At 42.6% G+C, this 26,038-nt stretch overlaps 1 protein-coding gene across 2 annotated transcripts; it reads left to right on the top strand.

Moving 5' to 3' along the window:
- The first annotated feature begins 1,651 nt into the window (after window positions 1-1,651).
- Window positions 1,652-24,482, top strand: kdm2bb (lysine (K)-specific demethylase 2Bb). 2 transcript variants are annotated; one of them, XM_030084145.1, is made up of 21 exons: window positions 1,652-1,816; window positions 2,343-2,487; window positions 2,569-2,647; window positions 2,868-2,914; window positions 4,944-5,122; window positions 5,558-5,664; window positions 7,423-7,516; window positions 7,740-7,893; window positions 8,051-8,166; window positions 9,102-9,222; window positions 9,296-9,702; window positions 9,877-9,963; window positions 14,762-14,992; window positions 16,805-16,948; window positions 17,032-17,118; window positions 17,235-17,564; window positions 18,048-19,120; window positions 19,205-19,368; window positions 20,915-21,076; window positions 21,792-22,010; window positions 22,763-24,482. In XM_030084145.1, the coding sequence occupies exons 1-21, from the start codon at window positions 1,772-1,774 to the stop codon at window positions 22,942-22,944; spliced, it is 4,173 nt and encodes a 1,390-aa protein (XP_029940005.1). In that variant the 5' UTR covers window positions 1,652-1,771; the 3' UTR covers window positions 22,945-24,482. The 2 variants fall into 2 exon arrangements, with proteins under 2 accessions (XP_029940005.1, XP_029940004.1); XM_030084144.1 differs by having other exon boundaries at window positions 17,226-17,564.
- Window positions 24,483-26,038: the final 1,556 nt, after the last annotated feature.

Raw genomic sequence — 26,038 nt, 5'->3', positions numbered from 1 at the left:
AATAGTAGTAATACTACTACTACTACTACTACTACTACTAATAATAATAATAATAATAATAGAAACTGTAACTATGCTATTACATTTACATGAATTGGTCCAAAGTGTCATAGAAGGAATGACAAAAAACTATGTCAGCGATCTTGTGAATAAATAATCTCTCCTCTTTTTACAATATTACTACTTATAAAGTCTAACACAACAGAGAGCAAGAACACTTGAAAAGAGCCATCTGATGGAAATAAATAGTAAGAAAGTTAACATCTGTGATTATATAAATATTCAGTTGTATACAGAAAAAAAACATTTTGGTCTTTGGCCTTCAACTGAATTTCAGTCACAAGGTTGTTTAATGATAAACCATACACTCATACAACAATTCTTTACAGTGCCTGTTTATGAAGACTTTTCTTCTTTGAAAAATGTCATGAGCTGTGAGGAGTACTTTACTCCTAATGTCCATTCTATCCAGAACCTTCAGACTGTAACATGCTTGGAGGGAAGAGTGAGTGTGGGAGGAATGACAGCAGCTGACTTTTACTCTCAACACAGTCTGTGCATGATAAACTGATACAATAAACACGTGTCTTCACAAACTTTGATACTACACCACCATTTCTTATGCCTGGAGTCCAACTGCCTCTGTTTCTATCCTCGTGTAAACATTTCGAGGGTTATACATGTATGTGTTAGGATTGTGTTCAAAACGTGTTTACTTTAGTGGTGTACTGGAACCTCCTGTATATATCTGAGTATAAGTTGGTGTTATTTTCAGCATTTTCAACTTTAGTTCTGAATCTAATAGCATTTGTATATTTAAGAGAAAACAACACTTCAAGCAGGAGAGGGCAGCAGAGAATACAGCGGGTGACTTACAGAATTCACAATGTGTGTGCATGACAAACACAGAGCCATTTGAATGACATAACAGGAGGTAAGACGTACTCAGTGTGGAATGGAGTGCAGTAAAATAAATTACTTGCCCAATGTGAGACAAATTTCAATGAATGTAGTTCACAATATCGGAAGATATGCATATAATATAGGATAATAGTAAAGTAAACGTGAAATGTACATTCATATACAATATTAGACGGCCTGTTAGTTGTAAGTGCTCTCACACAGCGAGAATGTCAGGGTTCAGATGCTGGCTGTGCCTTTCTGTTTGGAGTTTGCATGTTCTCCCTGTGTGTGTGTGTGTGTTGGATGCATGAGTGGAATATATTAGAATGACAATATGAGTTAATATACAATGCAGAGTTATAGAATATCCCCAACATGGAAAAAATTCACAGGGGACAGAAAATGTATATGTGTACGATAATATCGAGACATTGCCAACATTTTTTTTTTAAGTTGAAAGCTGAATGTGCAAAAACGGTTTAAATAAATAAGTTAAAAATTATGTCACGTCCAGCATTTCGGCACTTTGTACATAAAAGAAAGCACTTGATTTTTTTTTTTTTTTTTTTTTGTAATATATCGCTCACAGAGAATAATGAGGCGTCGTCAGTGAGCAGTGGTCGTATGTGATGCTGCCCAGGTTAGTCCGGCAGTGCAGATGTGAATGGAGCCGCGGCGGAGCCCGGAGAGACGCTGACATGCTGTGACGTCGTCCAACAATGTTTTGGTTCCTGGCGGTGACGTAATACACAAAAACATGGTTCCCTTGTTTTGAACCCGTAAAGCGTGCTAAGTGTTTCTTTCACTCCACTGCGCATGGGGATGCTTTTTCCGTGACTGAGCGGCTGGAAAACGCTGGTGGGAGACGATGGCAGAGGCCGCGGAGACGTGTGCTGAACCTGGACGCAGGCTGGTGTGTACCATCTGCCCCGTTAACGTTAGCTTGCGAAGCGAGACTGGCAGCGAGCTAATTAGTTAGCCGAGCTAACGTTCTGCAGCAGCGGGGAAATAAAACCGCTGTTTGTCAACTCAGTGAAGCTGCTCAACTTCAAGGCAGCCGCGGGGGGAAACCGTAGCCGTCGCGTTTTAAATCTCGCAACTTCTTGCAATGCGAGCGGCGCCGCGGCGAGCGTGCAGTTGTTAGAATAAGACAGGAGTGGAATCGTGCAAAACACACCAGCAGCTGCTCTCCTCAGGATAACTGGGGCTTAATGCTCATTGCATAAGACACAGCATCAAACTGTGTGTGATGCCACTGTGGTAACGTGACTATTGCTATCAAAAGCGGGGTTTGACCCACTGATCCAGTTTGGAAGTTTAGCTTTAATATCATGTTCCGTGTGTGTGTGTGTGAGAGAGAGAGGGAGGTGGTCTGTCTTTGTGATTGAGAGAGTTTCCTCCAGTTTTGTCATGTAAATGTTGTGGTTTCTCAATGGCAGCGCTCCATCTGCCGGAGGATGTACGACGAGAACGAGGATTTATCTGATGTGGAAGAAATTGCAAACATCAGAGGCTTCAGTGTGGAGGAGAAACTTGCCAGTGCCACTTACAGTGCAGACTTTGTGCACTTGATGGAGGGTAAAGGTAAAGTGACTCAAAACTTATACTATATCTGCTTTTCTATTGGGGGGTTTCATATTCTTTAATACAATCAATGTCTTTCAGACTTCACTTATGAATATGTGCAAAGGGAGGCTCTTAAGATCCCACTGATCTTCAAAGAGAAAGATGCTTTAGGGATCAGGTGAGAAGTCCTTTCTCTATTTACTCTTCATGTCCTTGATGTAACTCATTAAGCCACCGAGAAATGGGATGGATCAATGCAGGAAAGGAATTTTCCCAAAGGGAAACATAAAGTATCATTAGTCAGTTCCATACAATTTTAGAATTATATCTGTATTTCTGTATTTGTAGCTGTTTGCCAACATATGAGTGCCATACACATTTCTCTCATTTTTACACAGAATGCCTGATCCGGACTTTACTGTTGGTGAAATTAAAGGATTAGTTGGTAAGTGGCACGCTCACTGTCACATAGTTTACGGATTAAACATTGTTCAACTTATCTTCAGCGCAAACCAGAACATTATCGGGATAGAGGTTATCCTAGTTGTTGATCTACTCAATACAATCTGCTTGAGTCAACTGAAACGTGTTCCTGTAATGAATGCGATATGAAAGCCAGAGGAGCAACACTCCCAGCATGTCTTTTCAGAACCACGTGTACAAAATATACTGAAGCATTGTTAAAATAATTCCAATTAAATATAATGACTTTGCTTTAATATGCTTTCTATCTGCTTCTGCATATAATGAAAACAACACTGGATTGAAAGAAATGAATTCTTCTTCAAAACTACCTCGGTGAAATGTTGTTAAAAAGAATAACTTCAAGTGTTCATAACTTCCCAGAGAAATTATTTTAATACATATATGGTTATTGTACATAAATCAAACATTTTTGTTGTTGCTGTGGGTGTGGATCATTGTTTGCTCTGTCTGAACTGTAATTTGATTATCTAACTCTATACTCCACCTGTTGTTGCACAACACTTTTACATGTGCCCTAAACTGGGCCTGGTGTATCTGAAGGGATTAGAGTACGAGGGGGTACCCAAAAAAAACCGGAATTTGATTATAATTTTTTATTTATTACATTTCAAAATAAAGCACCACCGTCGCCTTCAAAATAATCTCCATCCGCATTAATGCAGCGCTCCAGCCGTGTCTCCCACTTCACGAATGCGTCGTCAGACCCGCGCGTAAAAGTGCCGTTTTGTGCCGGCTGCGATTTTTCTGTCACCTCCTCCACATCTGCAAACCGCTGTCCCTTCAGCTCCTTCTTCAACTTGGGGAACAAGAAAAAGTCACTCGAGGCTACTTCTGGCGAATAAGGCGGATGGGAGAGGAGAGTCATTTATTTTTCCCCCCTATAACTGCGTGACGCGCAGCGCCGTGTGCGCTGGCGCACTGTGGTGGTGGATCACCCGGGCTCCACTCCGCCACTCCGCGGGCCGCTTCCTCCTCACATCCTCACGGAGCCGTCTGAGGACTTCCATGTAGTAGTCCTGGTTTACAGTCTGACCTGGAGGGACAGACTCGCTGTGGACGAGACCCTGGACAGCCAAGAAGCAGCTCAGCATTGTTTTCACGGCTGAGCGCACCTGACGCGCCGACATCTGGCCCTTTTTAAACCACCCGGACCACTCATGGACCTGATTCTTCCCCAGAGCATCATCCTTGTAGGCTTGCTGCAACAAGGTGAGTGTTTCTGCTGCTGTTTTTTTCCCAGCAAAAAGCAGAATTTAATGTTTACGCGCTGCTCTGGCTTCCCAGTCAATGTCGCCATTTTGGAAAAAATCGCAGACCGCCTCTGCACTCTGTTGCTATAAATAGCGCCTGACAGGCGTCAGTGTCACTCTCGGAGCTCAAATTTCTCACAGATGTGCACGAGGCTTACCTGCAGCACATCTGACGGCCAGAAGTCGGAACTCCTTATTATTATTGTTTTCTGACCAAATTCCGGTTTTTTTTGGGTACCCCCTCGTACAGTGGAAAAGTTCAACACCCTCCCAATTTTTAACACGAGTGAAAGTCCATATACTTTAGATAGACTTTTATGTTTTGTGTGTAGTCACATATTAAAATTACAGAAGGAATATGTCAACTATTTTGTTTTATTCCTAAGTTTATCCAATAAACCTTTAAAATATTACAATATTTAATCAGAATAGATTGGCAATCATGATCACAATTACCAGTTAAAGTGCTTAGAACCTTTCAGTTTTATATATTACATTTTTTAAATACATAAAATTTATTGAAAATGTAATTCTGTTATTTATTGTGTAATTTTGTAAGTATTCTATTATTCTAGTATTCCAAACTAAGGGTATAATTTCGCCATCTAGTGGCTAACATCATGAACAACATCTAGTAGGTTCAGTCATCAATCCTGTCTTCTTTTTGTGTGATCTTCACAAAATGTATCCAGTATCAGTTGATAGACGGCTTGTATTACATGTTCTCCACACTGACAGGCAGTCGGCGGTCGGTGGACGTGATGGACGTGAGCACTCAGAAAGGCTCTGAGATGAGCATGGCCCAGTTCGTGCGCTACTATGAGACGCCGGAGGAGGAGCGCGACAAACTCTTCAACGTCATCAGTTTAGAGTTCAGCCACACCAAGCTGGAGAACCTCATCAAGCGGCCCACAGTGGTAATATAACCTGTCCTCTAAAAGCAAATTAAAACAATCAGGATACTTGAATGCGTCAGCCTTATTTTTTTTTATTTTTATTTCCGTTTAAATCTGATGGCTGGGGTAGGAATCACAGTGCAATTTATATATGACTTTTACCTTTTAAAATACTAATTGGACTTGGATCAGCTGCTCCATACTCAGGTTTATGTTATTACAACCATTTTACTGGGAGAAAATAAAAGAACATGAGTTCATTGCCCTCAAAATTAAAGCTGCATTTAAAGCATATCTTCCTTTCATTTCAAGTCCATCCTGGTGGTGTATGGGTGAAAAATTGCAGAAAATATTATCAGTGGCAGAATATTTATAGGCCTGACTGTCTCTACGGAGAGGGGCGATCAATAGCAGTGTCATTGTTGGCTAATTATGATGTTTTTATTGTTCTTGAAGGTTGATCAAGTGGACTGGGTGGACAACATGTGGCCCCCTGACCTGAAACACAGCCAAACAGAAGCCACTAATGTCATCTCAGAGATGAAATACCCCAAAGTGCAAAGGTATGCTCTCTACTGTTCCTGTCATGTATTTGAAGCCCTTCAAGCCCTTCAAGTAGCTTTAAGTCAAAAAAAATATATAAATATATATAAAATGTGACGGAGATGAAAAGAAAATGAGGAAAATGGCAGCTGTAAATGCTATTTGTCCTCCAATCTGAATGCCTCGTCTATCGCTCCATCATAGTAGAGCACTGCATACTGTCACCTCCTGTACGTGCTCTTGATTGTTGCTAGGCAGCAGATTTTTTTTTTTTTTTTTTCCTCCAGCAGAGAGGAGGACGGTTTATAACAGCTGTGGTCTGACTGCACAGGCACGTCCCAGCCAATCAGCACAAGAAGCATCGAAATGAATCAAAACCACTGGTGCTTTTTTTTTTTTTTTTTTTTTCCTTTTAACCACAATTTCAGCCGTTTTCAACCATTACAGAGAAACGCTACTACCTGCCCACAAAGCTCAAAGAGATCACATGGTTCCTGATAATGAGAAATAAATTGCACAGAATAAAGGAAGGAGAAATCGCTTTTGAATAAAACCCAGTAGCAAATAATTGCTGCCGTATTTTCAGCAGGTTTTATTTCGCTGTGGCCACTGGCGGGTTAGTCCTGACACTGCACTGTACTGACACACGCACGCACGCATGCACACACACACGCGCGCGCACACACACGCACACACGCAAGACAGAAATCACTGTCTGCAGCACAAAAACAGCTAAATGAACATGTTCAGTCACCATTAGTCTGGTTTATTTTAGCTAAAGCATTTTGGCATAAAAAACATGTAAATCTTTTTTTTTTTTTTAATGTACTGTAGGCCTTTAACTTTAACCTTTAACTTATCATATGGGATTCAATGAAAATATGTAAATTGAAAACTGTACATTCATTCATTCAATCAAATCTCCTGCAAAGTGCTGTGAAACTGACAACATATTAAATTGTGATTTACATGATTTAGCCTATAATTTATTGAGGAGAACAATAAAATAAATTTGTTTTAATTCATTACAAAAACTAACTTCGTGGGCTTGTTTAGAAATAGAAACAGTCACTTGCATTGTTGTTTTCTTTGCATGGAGCTGCTATCAAAAACTTTTCTGTTTTTAATCTAAGGACATCAGTCAGGTGCAGTAATTGGGAATTGCATGTGAAATAATACAAAAACAGTATCAATTACCATCAGAAACTAATGAATAACTATATTCTGGTATTCCTTTACTTTACTGTTGTTAGTTTAGAAGAGAACAAAGAATACAGTTTATGCCTTGATATTGAAAATGTTTGAAAATAGAAATGTGTGTTCATTAGTGAAAGAAAGATGACTGAGTCAGAAAGACAATTCCAACCAGCCTCGATGTTTAGCAATGTAACATCGCGTCTTGAAAGAAACTGCAAATGGATTCCTTAGAAATGTGTTAATTTTCCTTTTCTGTTTACACTCCAGCAGGGAGTTTTTCATCCAAGCTGCTTCCATGCAGCTAATTTAGAAAATAATTTATGTCTCGGGGTGCTAATCATTCCTCAATTAATTTCCAGTGAAGAGATATCCTATTGTGAGTAATTTTCTATGCTGCAGTGCTAATGTGAGCTGCTTCTGATGGTGTTTTCTATTTGTGACTTTTTTCCTTTTTAAAAAAAACCAAAACAGATTAAGTGGCAGCGCTGTCCTATAAATGTTGATAAATGTTCCGTGGATCTCAGTTTGTTTGCATATTTCCGCTGTGGCTCATTTGAATTATTTTGTCATTTTCCTCTCAGATACTGTTTGATGAGCGTGAAAGGGTGCTACACAGACTTCCACATCGATTTTGGGGGAACTTCAGTTTGGTATCATGTATTCAAGGGACAGAAAGTAAGTGGAATCAGTGGAATGCTCATCATTTTAGATGTAGGGCTTTAAAAGTTTCTGAAAAAGTTTCCTGGGAAAGTTCCTCAGATTTTTCTTGTTGCTGCCACCACCGGATCACAGCGCCTTTTGAAAACCAGTTAATTGAGTGTTTATCAAGCCTTGAATGTTCCCGGCTTTAAGATCTCTGCTGCGTGAAGGAGAGTAAAGCTGCGCTGCCTCCCGTCAGGTGTTCTGGCTTGTGCCGCCGACTCCTCATAACCTGGCCCTGTACGAGGACTGGGTCCTGTCAGGGAAGCAGAGCGACGTCTTCCTGGGAGATCGAGCTGACGGATGCCAGCGAGTGGAGCTTAAGCAGGGATACACCTTCTTCATCCCATCTGGTGTGTTGGCATGGTTATCCCGAAGTAGCCAGCAGGAACCGACGGGTTTGCTGCTCGAATGAACTGAAATTCTCGACTTCGTTCGATCATTGTACAGTGAATGTGTGTGTGAGTCGTCTTTTGCTTTCTTCCTGTCCTTGTGTTGCTTGTAATTAAGGGTGGATCCATGCTGTCTACACTCCCGTAGACACGCTGGTGTTCGGAGGCAACATTCTGCACAGCTTCAACATTCCTATGCAGCTTAACATCCATGAGATCGAGAACAGGACAAAGGTAGGAGTCTGACGACCGGCTGACCTCTGACCTGCGCCGTATTACAGTGAGCTCGACATGGGATGAATCAATCTCTGTGAGAACCAGAGGAAGGTCAAGAGCTCCTCTGCAACAGGGAGGAGGAGGAGGAGGAGGAGGAGGAGGAGGAGGAGGAGGAGGAGGAGGAGGAGGAGGAGGAGGAGGAGGAGGAGGAGGAGGAGGAGGAGGAGGAGGAGGAGGAGGAGGAGGAGGAGGAGGAGGAGGAGGAGGAGGAGGAGGAGGAGGAGGAGGAGGAGGCGGCTTTGGTTGAGACTGAAAGACAAGTGTGAGAAGTCAAACAGCTGTCTGAAGGAGATTGTGAGAAATGTAGTATAATTTCAAGTGATCTGATCAACTTTGATCAGATTAACATCCAGGGGTTAGTAATCAATGTGTTTTTTTTGTTGTTTTTGTTTTGTTTTTGATGATCTAAATGACCGGCGATTTCAGAAATGCAAAGAAACAGTATCTCGGAAAGTTAGAACAGGTGCTTTGGGAAAGAAAAGTAAAAGAAAACAATGAAATCGTTTTATTTAAGTTGAACAATGAACTTTAACAAAGTTTTGTTCTATTTGTTGTCTTTTAATTTTTTTTAATCATTAATACCTGGAATAAATTATAGCATTTTGAAATATAATATTTCCAAATATCAAATATTTTCCCTCATTTATGTCAATCAGACAATATCATTCTGATAATAAAAAAAAAACAATTCTTGATATTTTTCTGATTTTATGTTATGAGTGTAAACATAAAAGAATTCGTACTAAAATCCAGATTTTCTGAGATGCAGGAACATTACAGTGGTAAAGTTTATTCTTTCCCTTTAGTGATATATTTCCTGATCTCACTCTCACGAGTAAACAGAGCTTTAATTGAAATGATTTATAAAAGCCTTTGTTTTGTCATTCTTTCAGGTTCACTCCAAATTCCGTTTCCCCTTCTACTACGAGATGTGCTGGTATGTCCTGGAGAGATACCTGCACTGTCTGACCAAGCGCTCCTACCTTTCTCAGGACATCCGGAAAGACTCCATGGGTGAGTGGAACGAGGCGTCCGCTGGGGGGGGGGGGGTCGACTTGCGTCACTGTGTTTGTTTTTGTTCTTTCAGAGTATGAAGGCAAGATAAAGATGGAGAGCCCATTTTCGGACTCCAGGAGTCAGGACGTGAACGAAGACTCGTGTGGGACTCAAATCAAGGACGACCAGGGGGAGAAACCAGAGCGAGTTCCTCAGGACGGTCCCTGCTCGCCGGACTACAGCAGAGGCCAGCATCTCCGAGCCGTTCTGTCTGTAGACTCAGAAGACAGCTGCAATCCCGGCTCCACCTCTCTGGATTTCCCCAAAACCCCCTCAGACTCCCCGGCCTCAGAGTCTCAGAGCAAGTGGACTCACCTGACCGAGTTTGAACTGAATGGACTCGGGACGCTGGTGGAGAAGCTGGAGTCGCTCCCCGAGAACAAGAAGTGTGTTCCTGTGGGGATCGAAAACCCACAAGCTCTGCTGGAGGACATCAAGGTAAAAACACACACATGAAACGAGACAATACAGTGTATCTCAATTAGAATGTCATTGAAAAGTTCATGAGTTACACAGCCTGTAGCGTATTCAAATTATTTGAGATGGAAATGAATTTATAATCTAATGGACATGGTTTTAATTGAATTTTTGTTGCCCTCTGTGACTGTCCAGCTCCTTTTAAAAGAGCATGCGGATGACGACCCCAAGTTAGCAATCACTGGAGTTCCTGTGGTGTCCTGGCCGAAGAAAACTGTGAAAGTAAGAATATTTCCCTTGCACTGTTATCATAAAAGTCATTAATATCTCTGCACCTGCTGCCACACTTCTGGTGCAAAACCTCAACTTTATGGGTTTTAAGGTCTTTCTACTTGTTTGTATGCAATAATAATACCAGCATTTTTCAAGGCTTACATTAACATATTTTGAAAAGCTGTTTTAAAAAAGTTCTAGTTTGATGCGCTCAGTTTGTATTGGTCTGTATTTCAGATGAAGCATTCAGTGTGCTCCCTATCTACAATCTGCAATTTAAACATAAATACTCTTTACGTTCCAAAAGACACATTTTCAGATCACATACAAAAACGTCAATCTTTATCTTCTCGGTAACATATGTGTGTGTGTGTGTGTGTGTGTGTGTGTGTGTGTGTGTGTGTATATATATATATATACATATATATATATATATATATATATATATATATATATATATATATATATATATAACGAATATGAGCCTGAATTGAGGCTTCAGTCAGAAAATTACTGAACAAAATAATTTGAGATTCCTAAAAGTTACAGATTATTACTCATTTTTAAAGTGATATAAGAACTGGAGTTGATAAGAAATGTCCTGAATAAAAACCTACTAATGTAAAATATTTGTCTTAATAACAAAAGAATGTGCTTGCATGTGTTACTTTATGCCATGATTGTCTGAAACTGAATATTTCTATGCAATGTTTTATGCAGTTGGTATATTCCATATATTCCACAGAGAGAAGCTTTTGAGGTAACTGTTCATGGTTTGGTCTAATCTTCCGAGGAAACACATGTATGAGAGAGAGACAGAGAGGTGTCACATTCTTGATGTGATTATTTGAGATGAAGTTTACCCTCGTGTGTGTCATATACCCTCTGGACCCCCCCTCCTCTCGAAGCCCAGCTGCTGGTGGAGCCTCTTTGTGTTTGCCTTTTGTAATGAGATGCCATCTGGGTCTATTGGCTGTTCAGTGCCTTGTCTCCTCTTGCTGTGATAGTCATCATGAATATGATAACACCCCCCCCCCCCCCCACTCCTCTTCTTCTTCTTCTTTTTATGTTTTTTATTTTTTTGCATTTCTCTCATTGGATTGAGGCAGACGCCCCCCCCCCCGGTACATATTCTGATACGTACAGGCCTCCCATTGGCTCGCTGCCACCCAGCTCCCCTCCTCTCTTCTCCGGGAGCTGATCCATATTAATGAGGCAGGCTTGCGTGTGTGTGCGTGTGTGTGTTTTCTACATCTGCTTGTGGTATTGTGGATCCTTGGATCAGGAGGGAGGGCTGTAGGCCTGACAGCAGTAGCAGGAGTAGCAGCAGCAGCAGCAGGAGGAGGAGGAGGAGGAGGAGACTGCAGCCATGTCAGTTTGCCGTGAGCCGGACGCTGTCTGAAAAGCAGCCATGGCCATGTCGTTGAGCGCTGATGATGAGGACTACGACTCAGACTCTGAGCAGGTTAGCACTCTGAAGCCCTCGCAGGCAGACGTAGTGAGGCCGCCAGAGGAATGCTTGTGTGAGCAGCAGGGAAACGGAGCTACCTGGAGACAAAAGCATTGATTCAGGCTCCCTCTGTGCTTCTGTGTGATTGTTTTTTTATTTTTTTGTTTTTTTTTTTACCTTTGTGTTTTCTTTTTTAGGGATGGATTTTCTGTGTGTGTGCACGCTCGTGTTTTCATGTGGCTAATGTAGTTGTAGGAGAAGGCTGTGTTTGCATGGCCATCATGTTGGGTGATTTCAAGATGCAAGGCATTAATTTTTCATGGCGTGTTTGTAAAAGTGCAGAGTGAACATCGTAATAACAGCGCAATGGAAAATAGCTCCATGTAAAAGTCTGTATTAATGAAAAAGCATGAAACTCTTTTTGATCTTGTGTGATATAATTTGTCCGGTGCGTAAAAAAAGAAAAAAGTGATGTTTACATGAAGAAGAAATGCATTTTGTTCTGTGAAATGACTTCTTCCACTACATGCTTTTATCCCTGAACCACACCCCCTCACATTAAGTCAGGAGCTGCATTTGGATTTAAAAAACGCTGACTGCAGATGAATGAGTTCATCTTGTTTTTGCTGCCAGTGTGATCTGGCCGTCGTGCAAGTTTCGTCCCGGTTCGCGTTCATGAATTCGATCCTCAAGACAAAGGTGGCTGAACGTTCAGCCAGATGTCAACAGCAGGCTGAAAGACTGAAGTCGCCTGACTCGGAAAGCCAAGCGTGCCATCGTGTCAGCATCAATCTCAACAACCTGTGACTTCGTTTGCAGCCTGAGAGCCGCGTAGTGTTAAAAACTCCAAAGCATGCGCTGCACACTTTGAATGTATGGAGAGTTTGAAATTGATTGACAACGTGAGAGTTTTTTAGGTCTCGGAGTAACAGTAGACTCGGTGTCAAGCGTTTGTTTTATATTGCCTTGTTTTTATGTTTCAAGCATATTACTTCCACATCTTTTTGTTCACAGTGGTTAAATACACCGTGTAAAATGTGAAGGATGTCTGTTTGTGGCAGCGTTGAGTTTTTATACATCCCAGTGTTGTGCTTCGCGTCCGAGTTCACATTTCTTTTGCTTTGACAAAACAATTTGTCATACTGTTTCTGCAGTCCGTGCTCAGCGTGCGCCGTCTTCAGCGCGAGTTTTAATGTGATGATAAGTATATCCTTTGTAGCTCGGGGCTCTGTCGATGAGCATAAAAGCCTGCTTCTCATAATGTTTCCCAGCTGAATGAGCTTTGAAGTGCCAAGAAATTACCAGCTGGTCACTTGTACCGTCCTTATCACTGCACTGGGAGGACAAATGCATATTACATGTGCAGATTGTTATGGCTTCTCCCGTCAGAAACCCACTGCTGGAGGCTACAGGTGACATATTTATTTGATAGAAACACATACACCTGTGACAGGGACTAGTTTTTTTTTAGCATTCTTGGACATAATACTGTTTGTCTTTGACGGTGCTGCTGTCAGCGTCTCCTGTCATCTGATTCTGCATGTCAGAGGGATATCTGCTTTACAGATCACCCTCTTAGCAGTCAGTGGGGGGCACTTAGAGGGGATTTAGCAGACAATATGGACGGCAATCCGAAGTGTGAAGTTGGTTCTTTTAATACTGTTTGTTGGCACAGTTCTAAAGCCAAATTGTCGGTGTGAAACGACTGTATGCTGCAGGTGTGTTTACCTGTTACCTAATGCAATCTGACATTAGCAGATCAGTCATACCTTCGACCTCTTGTCTATCATTTGAGGTGTGTTACAGATCGTCGCTCCACTGGGTCTCTCTGCTCGGGTATCTGGCCTGATTTCAATGTTCCTCCTTTTGTTAATCCCCACGAATGCCCCCAGAGCAGTCCAGTGCCGACTGCACAAGCCCTACCCCCCGAATATCTCACTCTAATCCTGTCTGGTTACCACATATTTGACTGCCTGTGTCAGCCTATTTCATTTCTATTGTTAGAATAAATTATTATAATATGCCTAAGATTGAGCCTGCTTACTTTTTTTCTGTTCGAGGGTCTCATTACAGTTCTTATTGGTTACAAGTCTGTGTGTCATACACTGTTCTGTTAGGGAATGGAACGTGGCTGTTGCTATGCTGACACCAGGAAAATCTGCACTGCCGATGTAAGAAATCCGATCTTCATTTCCAAGAGCTGCAGTGTTTTGCACTCCTTGTTCTTGTCCCCCCTTTCCACACCCCCTCCTCATTCACACACTGCCACTTATTAATCTCACGTGATTACGCCTGGCAGCGTTTTGACATGTGGTTGTGATGTTGAAAATACACAGTTGAGGCTTGTTTCTGAGCAGGAGCAGGATGGGAATGTAAAACTGGAAAAGAAAAGAAAAAAATCCCAGCAATCATGCTCATCAAAGGCTTCTCATCTCCATTGCCCACTTCTATTAAATAGAGCACATTTAATAGTGTGTGCCGCTCTAAAGCAGCCTGCGCGCCCGTAACGCAGAGTAAATGTTCCTGCTGATCCTTGTGTGAAACGTGGCCATAAATGCAGCTTCTTTTTGAAGTGGAAACATGCAAAGCAAGTGAGCGGCTAAATTTGGACGACGCCTCCAGGGACATTTTTGATGTGTTTGTTTTCTCTTGTATTCTCTGCTTCAGCAGGCGCCGTGAATAATGTGTTTAAAACACGTCGCGTCACCATCCAGTTTGTGGACGTGCATCAGATGTGTGTTTGCATATGTGGATGCAGGTGTTGTTCCCTTTTCGCATCAGCTTATGTTTGCGAGTGTTGACCCAGAGAAAGAAAGAAGGATGAGTCTGTACCGATGATATCCACCGTAACACTCCCCACAGCTGAACTGAACGCTTTCATAGTTTTTTTCTTATTACATAACATGATAGTAGGTGCTACCTAATGAGCCGTAGCATCAATAAATGAAACGCAGTGCAATTTTAATCTTAGGATCTGTGGCTTCATGCTCTTTTTTTATTAGTTGTTATAACCATTTTGATAAAATACGTTGAATTATGAAAATGATATTAACCGTATCAGGCATTTCTATCAACATCAGTCAGTTTTAAGGACTCTGAAGAAGCAAGCAAACCAGCGTTATTTACTATGAAACTTCTCTTCATTGACATCTTAATTAAGAATTTGCATTACATTACATTGTAATTTAAATTTTATATCTAGGTTCATGTGTAATTTGTGACTGTGAAGCCCAAATATTTATTTCCACGCTGTATTGTCATGCTTTGCCAACCAAACAATTAATCTGACCTTCTGGTGAGGTATTTGTTGGCTTGGTGTTCTAAGAACTTGACACTTTGTCCTCTTCATCCTCTCAGCCCCGGACTCCCAACCGGCCGAAACCTAAGATGGCAGCTTCTCCTGCCTCGGCAGTCAAGCTGTCGGCCAGTCGGGGAACATCTGGTGCCAGGAGGAGAAGGACGCGCTGTCGAAAGTGCGAGGCATGTCTGCGGACGGAGTGTGGCGAGTGCCACTTCTGCAAGGACATGAAGAAGTTTGGTGGTCCTGGAAGAATGAAGCAGTCCTGCATCATGAGGCAGTGCATAGCTGTAAGTACATGATGTCCCTGCAGGTCTTTCTCTAGGTTGATGCAGAAGGAATGGGTTGCGATTTTTCTTTTTTTTTTTTGCAGAGAGTAAGATGAGAAGATTGATTGCAATTTCACAGCTTTTTGTAGAACACAAAGGCACAGCCAGCAGGCGATCCGCTCTGCTTGCATGTTGAAGACAGGTGCAAACAGCTGCCCCGGGGGTGAAAAAACACCACCTCCAAAGCTCGTGTTTGCTATAAAGTGATTTTTAGGTTGTACTTCTGGTGTCTTGATGTAACCAGGTGGTTGCCAGGCAACTAGCGAGGAAGTCGCAGCATCTGGCCAAGAAATAGTTCAAGCTTGTGGCCTTTTGTAAAACCACAACTTGTTTTCCATCATTTTAATACTGTACAGATTAAACAGATGGAATAATGTCCATGGAGCTGGATTGCAAGTTACCTAATTTGACATACACGCTGACCCATAGTACTATTTTATTAATTCTTTTCAATAATACTGTTTCTTAAGTTGTTAATAGAAGGCTTTCAATTGCATCGTGCAGGCAGTCTTCATCAATAACCAAAATTCCATTAGAGTCAAGTTTCATTTTTGTATGTAGGCCAGTGACGACATCGCTATTTCATGGCACTAAACATTAAAAAATATATATATGGAAAAAAAACACATACTGTTCCACCAGAGCAGACGTACCTCAGAGTGGAAAGGATAATCTACGTTTCGCCAGGAGGAAACTTCCACAGATCCAGATTCAAAGGAGACTCATTTTTTTCTTGCAGTATAGCAGCAAGAGATAAAATGATGTGACAGAGAAAAACAAACAAGTGACATCAAGCTTCTAGCTAGTCCACGTGCTCATGACTTGAATGACTCAAGTAGCACAGGACAGGAAGTTTCAGCTCCAAAACCAAACATCTTTTAGGAGGGGTTGAGATGAGAGAGGGCTGACTAAAGAGGAGAGACACGTAATAACTTCATTACATACAAAGGAGACGTATAAAATCAGGAGGAACAGAGACAGGAAAAGCTCTAGTCGAAGTTACACTCATGAAGAGAGTGTTTGAATGTTTCAGCACCATGGACAGCGACATGCAGCGTTACATGCCGTTGATTGTTTTTGCATGAAGATGTTGAGATCAGCTCAGTCTGAAAGTTTAACAACAGAGAAGACGTTGTAGGATTTGCTGGAAAAAAGGCCACAGGTCTGTTATGCAACTCTTCAACAACTGTTATTCACTTTAGGAAATGCAGATGCTCTCAACACACCCCTGAGGTTCAGTCTGTCAAATGCAGCTTCAGTACTCAGAGCTGATCGTCTCTCTGCCGTGCCACATTAGCTCGATGGTGGATGTGACTGCAGCTATCTGGCTCGCAAGCTAACAGTTATAAATTTAGGTTGACAGAGAGCATGAATAGGATCAAAGGCAAATCGAATTAAATGTACAGATCGTCGTGGCAAACCGTGAACAACGTGGCTTTCAGAGCAAGAAATATCAAAGCAGCCAAACCGTAAACTGACCATTATCTTGACGATCTGCCTGTGAATTACGTAAAGCCGCAGATTCCTTGACTGCATGTGGCGCCAGTATTACATCAGCCAGATTAGCTTTTTGTGCTCTCTTCGTTGAGTCACGTAAATAAGCTGTTACAACCGGGCGCAGTCCGTGGACAGAGTGGCAAATAACTGAGTTTATCAGTGTTGGCAGTAGAAATCATCCCCGGCCCTCAAAAAGAAAAAAAAAACAAGATCATAATGTAGTGATGTGGATTTTAAGCAGAAGCCTCATCTTCCTCTCCTCGTTGTTTTGTCCAGCCTGTTCTTCCTCACACAGCAGTGTGTCTGGTCTGCGGAGAGGCGGGGAAGGAGGACACGGTGGAGGACGAGGAGGAGAAGTTCAACCTCATGCTCATGGAGTGCTCCATCTGCAATGAGATAGTTCACCCAAACTGTCTGAAGGTAAACCCCTGAACGATGAACGCCGACCCGCGGTTCAGCGCCGCTGCTGCCTCACGTCGTGTAACGGTGTCTCTGTTGCTCAGATCAAGGATTCAAATGGAGTAGTGAACGATGAGTTGCCAAACTGCTGGGAGTGCCCCAAGTGTAACCACGCGGGAAAAACGGGAAAAGTAAGCATCAGTCTAGACATCATCCGTCAGTTTATTAAACAGCTGATTTGATCCAAATCTCAGGGCAAGAGAAATAAAGTTGTGGTTTCCTTTTTTCCAACCCTTTGGCCTCAAAGCAAAAAAGGGGCCCAGGGTTTAAGTACGCATCAAACCTGCCCGGATCGCTGCTCAAGGAGCCCCGGCTGAACCGAGACTCCAAGGAGGAGCCCGACCTGCCGATGGTGACCGCAACAACCGTGAGCACCTTATTAACCGCCGCCGCCGCCGTGAAGAGGAAGGCCGAGCGGGACGTGATCTCCAAGAGGAGCGACGAGGAGCCGCCAAAGAAACGGCCGCCCCTGCTCGCCCTGGATGGGCTGGCCCGGCCGCGACTCGAGGACAATCCGTTAAGAAAAAAGAGGAAACTTTTTGACACGAATGACGAGCCCATCCTCATGAAAAAGAAGGTGAGAACTTCACTTTTTTTTTTTCGTTATTCCTCACAAACAAAACCATAAAAAGGCATAAATAATCTCTATACTATCTGAGTGTTTTTCACTTTCTTCAAACAAAAGCTTTAATGTATATAAAAGCACTTTAATGCATCTGTAATAATGTGAATGTTGGTGGAGGGAGGACGCACAGACGAGCTGAACAATATAGAGATGTGAGAATTCACGGGAAAACTCGTTTTGAGACTTCTTTATATTCAGACAGAGCCGCAGCACATTTCCTAGACTAATTTGTTAATATTTGTCTGCTGCAGTTGTGTATTTGAGACGTGTCAGCGTTTTTAAAATCCATTTAGCCCACCCTCATTATCTTGAAAATAGAATATAGAGGCAGAAATATGCAAGAGTTTTGTGGAGTAATGTCAACTTTCCACTGATAAACTCATTATTCCGACTGCTTTTAAAAAAATTCATCGTACTCCTTCTGCTCTTTCACAGAAGAAGCTTTCCAAACCTGATGATCCATTTACTTCGAAGCTGTTGCGGCAAGTCAAGACAGAGAATGATCACTGTGACGAGGAGGAGGAACAGGAGGATCACGATGAAGACAGATTGCTCTTGAATAAGATGCAGTTGAAGGAGAAAAATGAATATGACGACGAGGAGCAGGAGGAAGATGCAGAGGAAGACGAGGCATTGGCAAAGGACAGAGAGAACAATGTCGAGGACAAGACGAAGCTCCTGTCCAATCCGCTGCTGAGAACGTGCGCGGCCAGAGACGGCGATCAGGCCTCGTCCAACTCTCCCCGAGCGGGGCCGAGCGGAGAGGCGGGGGACGGCCAGGAGAGGAGCGCCGCTCAGCTCAAAGCTCGCCATCAGCGCAGACGTCTTCCAAACAAAGAGGCGGGCAAAGAGTTCAATCAGGAGATCTCCCGGACGGAAGACTGCCTGAGCAGCCCGAAGCACGGTCCGGCAAAGAGCGAGGACGGTGCGGCCGCTCTCAGCCGCCGGCCGCCGAAGAGCGAGGACTGCCTGGCCAATCAGAATCGGAAACCGGTGAAAGCGGAAGACGCCGCCACCAATCAGTGCCGCAGAGCGATAAAAGTGGAGGAAGGCGCGACCAATCAGAACAGACAGCCGCTGAAAACGGAGGACGGCCTGGCCAACCAGAACCACCGGCCGGTCAAGCACGAGCCCGAGAGCGAGCCGGACGACCAGAAGCCGAGGTGGCCCCTCAACAACGGCAGCGGCGACCTGGGAGACTGGCTGCGGCACCGGGGGCGGGAGGTGAACGGCACGCCCCGCGGGTATTCGCCGCCCGGCTGGAACCGAGGCACGCCCGTCGCACCGATATGCCCCCGGCCCCTCCCCTGCCGGTCGCCGCCCAAATGCATCCAGATGGAGCGCCACGTGATCCGGCCCCCTCCCATCAGCCCCCCGCCCGACAGGCTGCCGCTGGACGACGGCGAGGCGCACGTGATGCGGCGGGAGACGTGGATGACGGTCTTCGGCCACCTCACCCACAGAGACCTGTGCGTCTGCATGCGGGTCTGCAGGACCTGGAACAGGTGGTGAGTACCGGCGTCTGGGAACGGGCGTCCGACTGTCCCACCGCGCCGCGACCTGACGGAGACCTCCGCCTCGTCTCCCGCCAGGTGCTGCGACAAACGGCTGTGGAAGCAGATCAACCTGAACCGCTGCAAGTCCATCACGCCTCTCATGCTGAGCGGCATCATCCGGAGGCAGCCGGTGGCTCTGGACCTCAGCTGGACCAACATCTCCAAGAAGCAGCTCAGCTGGCTCATCAACAGACTCCCAGGTAAAGAAACCCAACAGTGTCTTTTTGCAGTCATATTTTGTGGTTCGAGAGTAACATGAACCAGCAGAAATACATCTTCTGATTTGTTTTATTTGAATGCTCTGTCTCGTTTTGCGTGCACAACGGAATGACAATAAAGTTCGATTGGATTGTTTGCTACAGAAAAGACAAACCAACTAACAGATCAAAGCTTCTCAGTCTGAATATTTACATCAGTGAGGGTTGAAACACTGAAGGCTGCTCTGCACGGAGCCCTCTGGTGGTCACAGGAGGAACTTTTCTTTTGAAGATCAGGTTTTGCTGAACATATTCTCTACTTGACCCATATATGACGTATGTCTGAAGCACAGCCTCAGAATTTTGCACAGACACTTACGGAAAGCCGCAGATATCGCATAAAGCAGGGACGATGTGACCCTTTTTTCAGTTTTGTGTTCTGTCTATCCAGCTCTGTTTTGTTCCGGTAAGAAGAATCTCAAAGCTACTAATTTAGTCCGGTTGACCTGACTAAACTAAAGGTCAGCAGCTATTTTTTTCTGTCAGATGTGAAAACATATCATTGTCTACGGTGGTAATTTTAGTTGAATTGTTCCAGACTCATGCTTGAGCAGCTCTCTCGATAGAAACAAAATGAATAATACGTGTATTTATACAGCATTTTGTATCAGCCGAGTTTCAAAGTGATGAAGGCATCAGAAATATGAAACGACAAAAAAAAAAAAAAAAAAAAAAAAACACATTTTGTTGTAAACCAAATGAAAAAGGGAGTTTTGAGAAGGGATTTAAATGAGGAAACAGCCTGATGTGCTGTCAGGTCCCTCCGCAGAGGAAAGACTGCTGAGTCAGCTCCAGCGCAGATAGAAGGAAACGACCAGAGCTTCTCAGATTAATGGGCTTAAAACTTTGAGAAATGAGGATGATCCTAAATAATTAAGGATTTGAAAGCTACAATATGTATAATAACAGTTTGTGGCCTTAATTACGTCTTTTGGCATGTCTTTTGCAAGAACAAATTCCACATCAATACTAGAAGGAAAGGCTAATAATTACATACCTATAGTTGCAAACAGGAAATTTGAATTTGTGGTCTAATATCTAATTATTCAAAATATCTCCTATTGGAAAACATGTTCTTTGAGTGGGAAGGTGTGAAAATCATATAGTGAAATAAATTAATGGTGAATGTGAATAATTTCCAGTCTTAACCTTGAATAGAGGAATGCTGGTTGTTTTTGAATCTCTTAAAAATAAAATTTAATGAGGGTGTTTGTGGAATTCCTTGAATAAGAAGCAGTTTTCATTATCGAGCTCCCATAAGCTTTCTTGTTTTGGGTAATTGTTTCCCAGGAGGTCTTTATGAGACCCCTCAGTTGTTTAGACAGAAAAAGAAAAGAGTTTGTTTGTTTTATGACCTCGGATTATGCACACAGACACACACTGCTTCACTGTAATGATCATGCGATGAAGTGTGTGTAGCAGAGCAGGAGAAACCATGAAGCGTGTGTGTGTGTGTGTGTGTGTGTGTGTGTCTTTTCCCTCCGTGCAGGCCTGCGCGTGCTGCTGCTGTCAGGTTGCTCCTGGGTGGCCGTCTCCGCTCTCTGCACCTCCAGCTGCCCTCTGCTGCGAACTCTGGATGTTCAGTGGGTCGAAGGACTGAAAGACGCTCAGATGAGAGACCTGCTGTCTCCTCCCACCGACAACCGGCCAGGTAGCAGCACATCTCCTCCCCCGACTGTCAGACACGAGGGCTAAAGGGTGTATAAATGTCATCGTATAAATTATGCAAACGATAATACATTTCGTTCTGGGGTTCCCACACTTGTGTTTAAACATAGCGTTTTGATAATGTAGAGGCTGGAATAATTTCCTTGGCCACTACTTACTGCAATTTGCTACAAATTGCGTTAAGTAGCACTTTTCCCGGGGTCTATTTTAACCTGAGGATTGATGTAGAGCTCAGTGTTCAGCCGCAGGCCGCATGGCGAGTGTCATTCAGGAGTTTGTCACATCGATGTCGTGACTCACTAATGTGTTTTTAATTGTATTTTTGACAACAATAGAGCTCCTCGGCTCTGAGGACTGAGTAGTTTCAAGTAGTGCAGACAATGAAGGAGGGACACATTGATCAACATATCAATGTGAAATCTGCGTCACGGTTAACGGCGTCGCTGAATTAGGCTCTGGCGGTTTTCTAAATGCAGAGCACTTCATGAAATGAGTGGATTTAAACTGGTTTCAGCAGTGAGGAGAGCTGGAAACTCTCAACATCAGAGTGCAATCATTATTACGAGTATAAAGGTCAGCATGACTGAAAATATCTATTTTTAAGGCGTAATTGAGAAAATATCGATTGATAAAATAAGATTCAGTACAAACCTCAAAACAACCAACAACCGAGTTCCCTCCCCTTGTGTCCCTCGCAGGCCAGCTGGACAACAGGAGCAAGCTGCGTAACGTGGAGGACTTGCGTCTGGCCGGGCTGGACATCACCGACACGTCTCTGCGCCTCATCATCCGGTACATGCCCTCGCTGTCCAAGCTGGACCTCAGCTACTGCAACCACGTCACCGACCAGTCCGTCAACATCCTGACGGCGGCGGGAACGACCACCAGAGACTCGCTCACCGACATCAACCTGTCAGGTACGGGCCGCCCTGCCAAGTTGCTCCAGCGAAAGTTGTGGTAAAATTCCTTCATCCACGGTGGATTTTACACTTGTAGTGATTTTATTCGCCAATACTAGTGACTCTGCTCCTTATGCCTCATTAGCCCGCTGCTGCAGAGCGTCCCACAAAGCTCAGGTGCAGTTTTCATATCGATTTCCCGGCTTCCAGACAGCAACAGGTCTCACTTCGTGGCTGCACAGCTTTAAAATCAATGTGACTGATGAGTGATGCAGCAGGGGTGCAGCTGTCTTCAGTGGTGCATCTGCTGCAGTAATAGGTCCTCCTGGTACTGTGTTGATTTTTTTTTTTTTTTTCCCACCCTGGAAGTTAAGATGGAATATAAAGTTTATTTGACTGAAATGATGCATCCTGCAAAAAAAAAAAAAAAAAGTTTGAAGCAGCTTTTGAAATTCCAACAGTAATAATTTTTGTTTTTTTTTTTAATTTAAAGGGATTACCTATTTTATTATAAAATATTTTAGTGATACTGTCTTTGATTTTTAAGACTTATTGGGCAAAATTCTATTAAAAAAATGCAAAATATGCTTAAAATATTTAAATTTATGTCGAATAAATCCATAATATTTGGCTTTAGAGTTTGAAATGTTTCCAGTCTTTCTAAAGGTTTGTCAATATAAAAGGCCAAGAATGTTCAAAATAAAAGTTCAAATCTTTCACTTCTGTGCATAACCCCCATGATGCTCGTCTAACCCAGATTCTGCCTGCAGTCTGCAACAGGGTCACGGACCAGTCGCTGACCTACTTCAAGCGCTGTGGGAGCATCTGTCACATCGACCTGCGATACTGCAAACAGGTGACCAAGGAGGGCTGCGACCAGTTCGTGGCGGAGATGTCCGTCAGCGTCCAGTTCGAACTGATAGAAGAGAAGCTGCTGCAGAAGATCAGCTAGGCGGACGGAGGCGCTCCGGCGCTTGGAGGCGACCGTCCACACGGAGGCAGCAGACGACCGCAGGCTCGCTGAACGGCAGGACGGAGAATGAGGCTCTTCCTGCTGAGCCAGAATGTAAAAAAAAAACAAAAACAAATGAAGTTTTGTCCAGTGAAGGCAATATTACGAACATTTATTTTTTTGTTTCACCTGTTTATAAGTTATTTATTTCTTTATATTGATTGTTTACGTATTGTATCACAGTTATCTTTTGGTGTTTATAGACTTATTTTTTTGTTTCAATGCAAAGTTTATTGCATTATAGATGAATATTTTTGTATCAGAAAGTGTTTCGTACATTTACGTGCAGTATTAAATGCACCGCTGTACATGATCATAGCATCGAACCTGATAATCAGTCGGCATTACTGTTAAGCTCTTTATTGTCGAGAGGCAGAAGTCCCAGCGATTCGTTGCCAAACCGTAGGATGGTAGCTTGTATTAGTGTGAGTGTTTTTATATTTTATTATATGTGCCAGAGCTCCGTTTCCTATTAGACAAAAGGTACGGGATATTTTGTTTGTCCACGTCCTTTTGGATGAGATATCTAGCAGAAAAGTTTTAAAAAAAACAAAAAGTTATTTGCACTGATGCGGTCAGTATGAATACGTGAATGTATTCTCACATACACTATACAGTGTACAGTGTGTAAAGCATATTTTTTCAACACTAAAGTGTTCTGCTAATTTTACTAACGACTCGTAGTTGACCGGGTTATATTGCGGCGTACGTGCACACGGAGTCTCCGTCCGTCCCTCTCCAGCGGTCTGGGTGCTTTGAGGAGGAAGCCTTTTAGCTCTGCATGCAAGCAAAGACACGTTTACACCACAGCCAGTAGATCTAGTTACTGTTAGCCCATATAACCACCACTTTACCCCGGTACTTAATGATAAAAGAAAGCGCCGAGTCGTGGAAGGAATGAGGAATCAGCAGGGCTGAAGGGTGAGACGGTTGATTACTCAAAAGTGAGAGTTATTTCCCTAAAAAAAAGAGCAGTGTGATCAGACTGGCAAGGAAAAATAGATACCTTTTTACTTTTTGTTTACACCCAGGATGTTTTTATCCTGCAGTGTTTATTTCAAATATGTGTAATTCTGAAAAAAAAAGTGACTACAAATGATGATTACTGAAGCAGAGTGAATCAGTAGTAGAAACTGTTGGGTCACTTTCCAGATGGCTCTAATGACAGTTCAGAAACTCTTCAACTAATAAACTAACCAAGAAAATATAAGACCAAACACTCGACAGTGTGAGAGAAAAGACCTGTTTTTCTTTGTGTCTATATTTTGTGTGAAGAGGCAGCGGCAGATTATCCTGAGGATCTGTGAAAAAGCTGAAAGAGATTTTTGTTTATTTTTTAGTCTGAGAGTTCACTGAAGATGTTGTGTTTTGACACTGGCTGTTTTTTTTTATTTTTTCTGAAAAGTGTTATTTTTTTTTCTAATTAATGATGGAAACAATGCTCATCGTCCTAATGAGGGATTTTGCTGTTGGAGCGTGTTATAAAAGAAAAAGAGAGAAAGAAGAAAAGATGTATCCGTCCTACAGATTTATTAAATTTTTCCTTTTTCATCCTTAAAGCTGAAATTGTTCTGAAGCGAAGTCTTTTTGCGTAACGCTGAAAAAAAATCAGTCCATTGGATGGGCTTTCATTAAAGTTTTATGTTTTTATTAAAAAAAAAAAAAAAGAAAGAAAAAAAAAACTTGTTTCCACAAAATATTTTAGTACATTACTTCAGATCTATCTATCTGTACATAATGTACACATAAAAGCCTCTAGGAAACCTTTGAGACATTAAAACCATTTTAAATACGGAGCTGTGTGTGAGTTTGGTCCTTCGGGTGCCTGTTAGGAGGATGACCACTCAGGATAACCACGAAAAAAACAAAAAAACAAGAGCAGGGTTTGACCTTCTGGTTTGTAGTACTGCATTTTATTGAATCTAATAAATCATTTCCTCTCGTTTACCAAAATAAAAAGGTTCAACATTCAAAATATAAAGATCCAGGATTATGAGTGCTCATGATATCCTCCCACTCAGGATAATACTGTAGCTGCCCATGAGAGACATCTTGGAGAAACAGCAGCGTGAAGAGAAAGACGGACACGGTTACAGTGTTGATTACAGTGCACGGTGCGAGTGTCACTTTGTTTTTTTTTTGTTCTTTTTTTTTTGGGATCCGGAGCAGACGACGACAGAAAAAGGTGCTGGACAGCAGGACGACGACGCAGCAGAGTGACACCATGGGAATGAAACTCCTCTCAGCAGAAATACATTCTGGAAAAAAACAAAAAAAACAAAAAAACAAAACTGTATCTTCTTTTATTTTTAAACCTCTGCACTGATTCGACTCTTAGATCATGTCGTGTCCCCAGTAAATGGAAAAATATACATTTATTAACTTATCGGTAAACAACAATAAAAGCTATCTATGCAATTCACTTAACAGCAATGCAATTGCATTTCTTTTTTCTTTTTTTTTCTTTTTTGGACATACCACAGGCATACTGTACACACAGATATTTTAGTGACATCTGAGTTAAACTGGATCTCATGACAAGAAGAACGTCTCTTATTTGCATAACAGGTTAAAGTAAAAAGGGCTTCCTCTGCCTCCGGCTTTCATATTTGGTAGGTCGTCTCGATATGACGTTAAATGTTCATGTCACGCTGAAAAAGAAAAAAAGAAAAGAGGAAGTAGCACCTGTTATCTACCGAGATCTGACATAAAACACAATAAAACACTCGGGAGGGCGGTATTGCTGGATGAAAGTGATTCAAAACTATGCAACGATGAGTCTTTAAAGTATGGTTTCAAACGATTCTCCAAACTGAAGCTTTCAGATGCATTTCAGAGTGCTCCTTAAAGATGCAGTGTGTCATATTTTCTGTACTGACGTTGGATCACAAAGACATACGACTAAACGATTTCTTATTTCTAAGTAAACCTCATTGACATTGAGAAAAAAAAAGAGGTACAAATTGATGATTATGTTGTTTGTAACAAAGCCTCTCAGTGCAAAAATACAGTGGAACAACAGAGGCGAGAATGC

Source organism: Salarias fasciatus (genome assembly GCF_902148845.1).
Source record: "Salarias fasciatus chromosome 7 unlocalized genomic scaffold, fSalaFa1.1 super_scaffold_4, whole genome shotgun sequence".
Taxonomy (NCBI): domain Eukaryota; kingdom Metazoa; phylum Chordata; class Actinopteri; order Blenniiformes; family Blenniidae; genus Salarias; species Salarias fasciatus.
This window is presented reverse-complemented; position numbering and strand designations above follow the sequence as displayed.

What these genes read in the sequence shown, in the direction of transcription:
- kdm2bb (XM_030084144.1), top strand. Translation starts at nt 1,772, where the DNA reads ATGGCAGAGGCCGCGGAGACGTGTGCTGAACCTGGACGCAGGCTG. An exon ending in GCACTTGATGGAGGGTAAAG is followed by an intron (nt 2,488 to 2,568) that starts GTAAAGTGACTC and finishes AATGTCTTTCAG; the next exon opens with ACTTCACTTATGAATATGTG. An exon ending in TTCACCCAAACTGTCTGAAG is followed by an intron (nt 16,949 to 17,031) that starts GTAAACCCCTGA and finishes TCTGTTGCTCAG; the next exon opens with ATCAAGGATTCAAATGGAGT.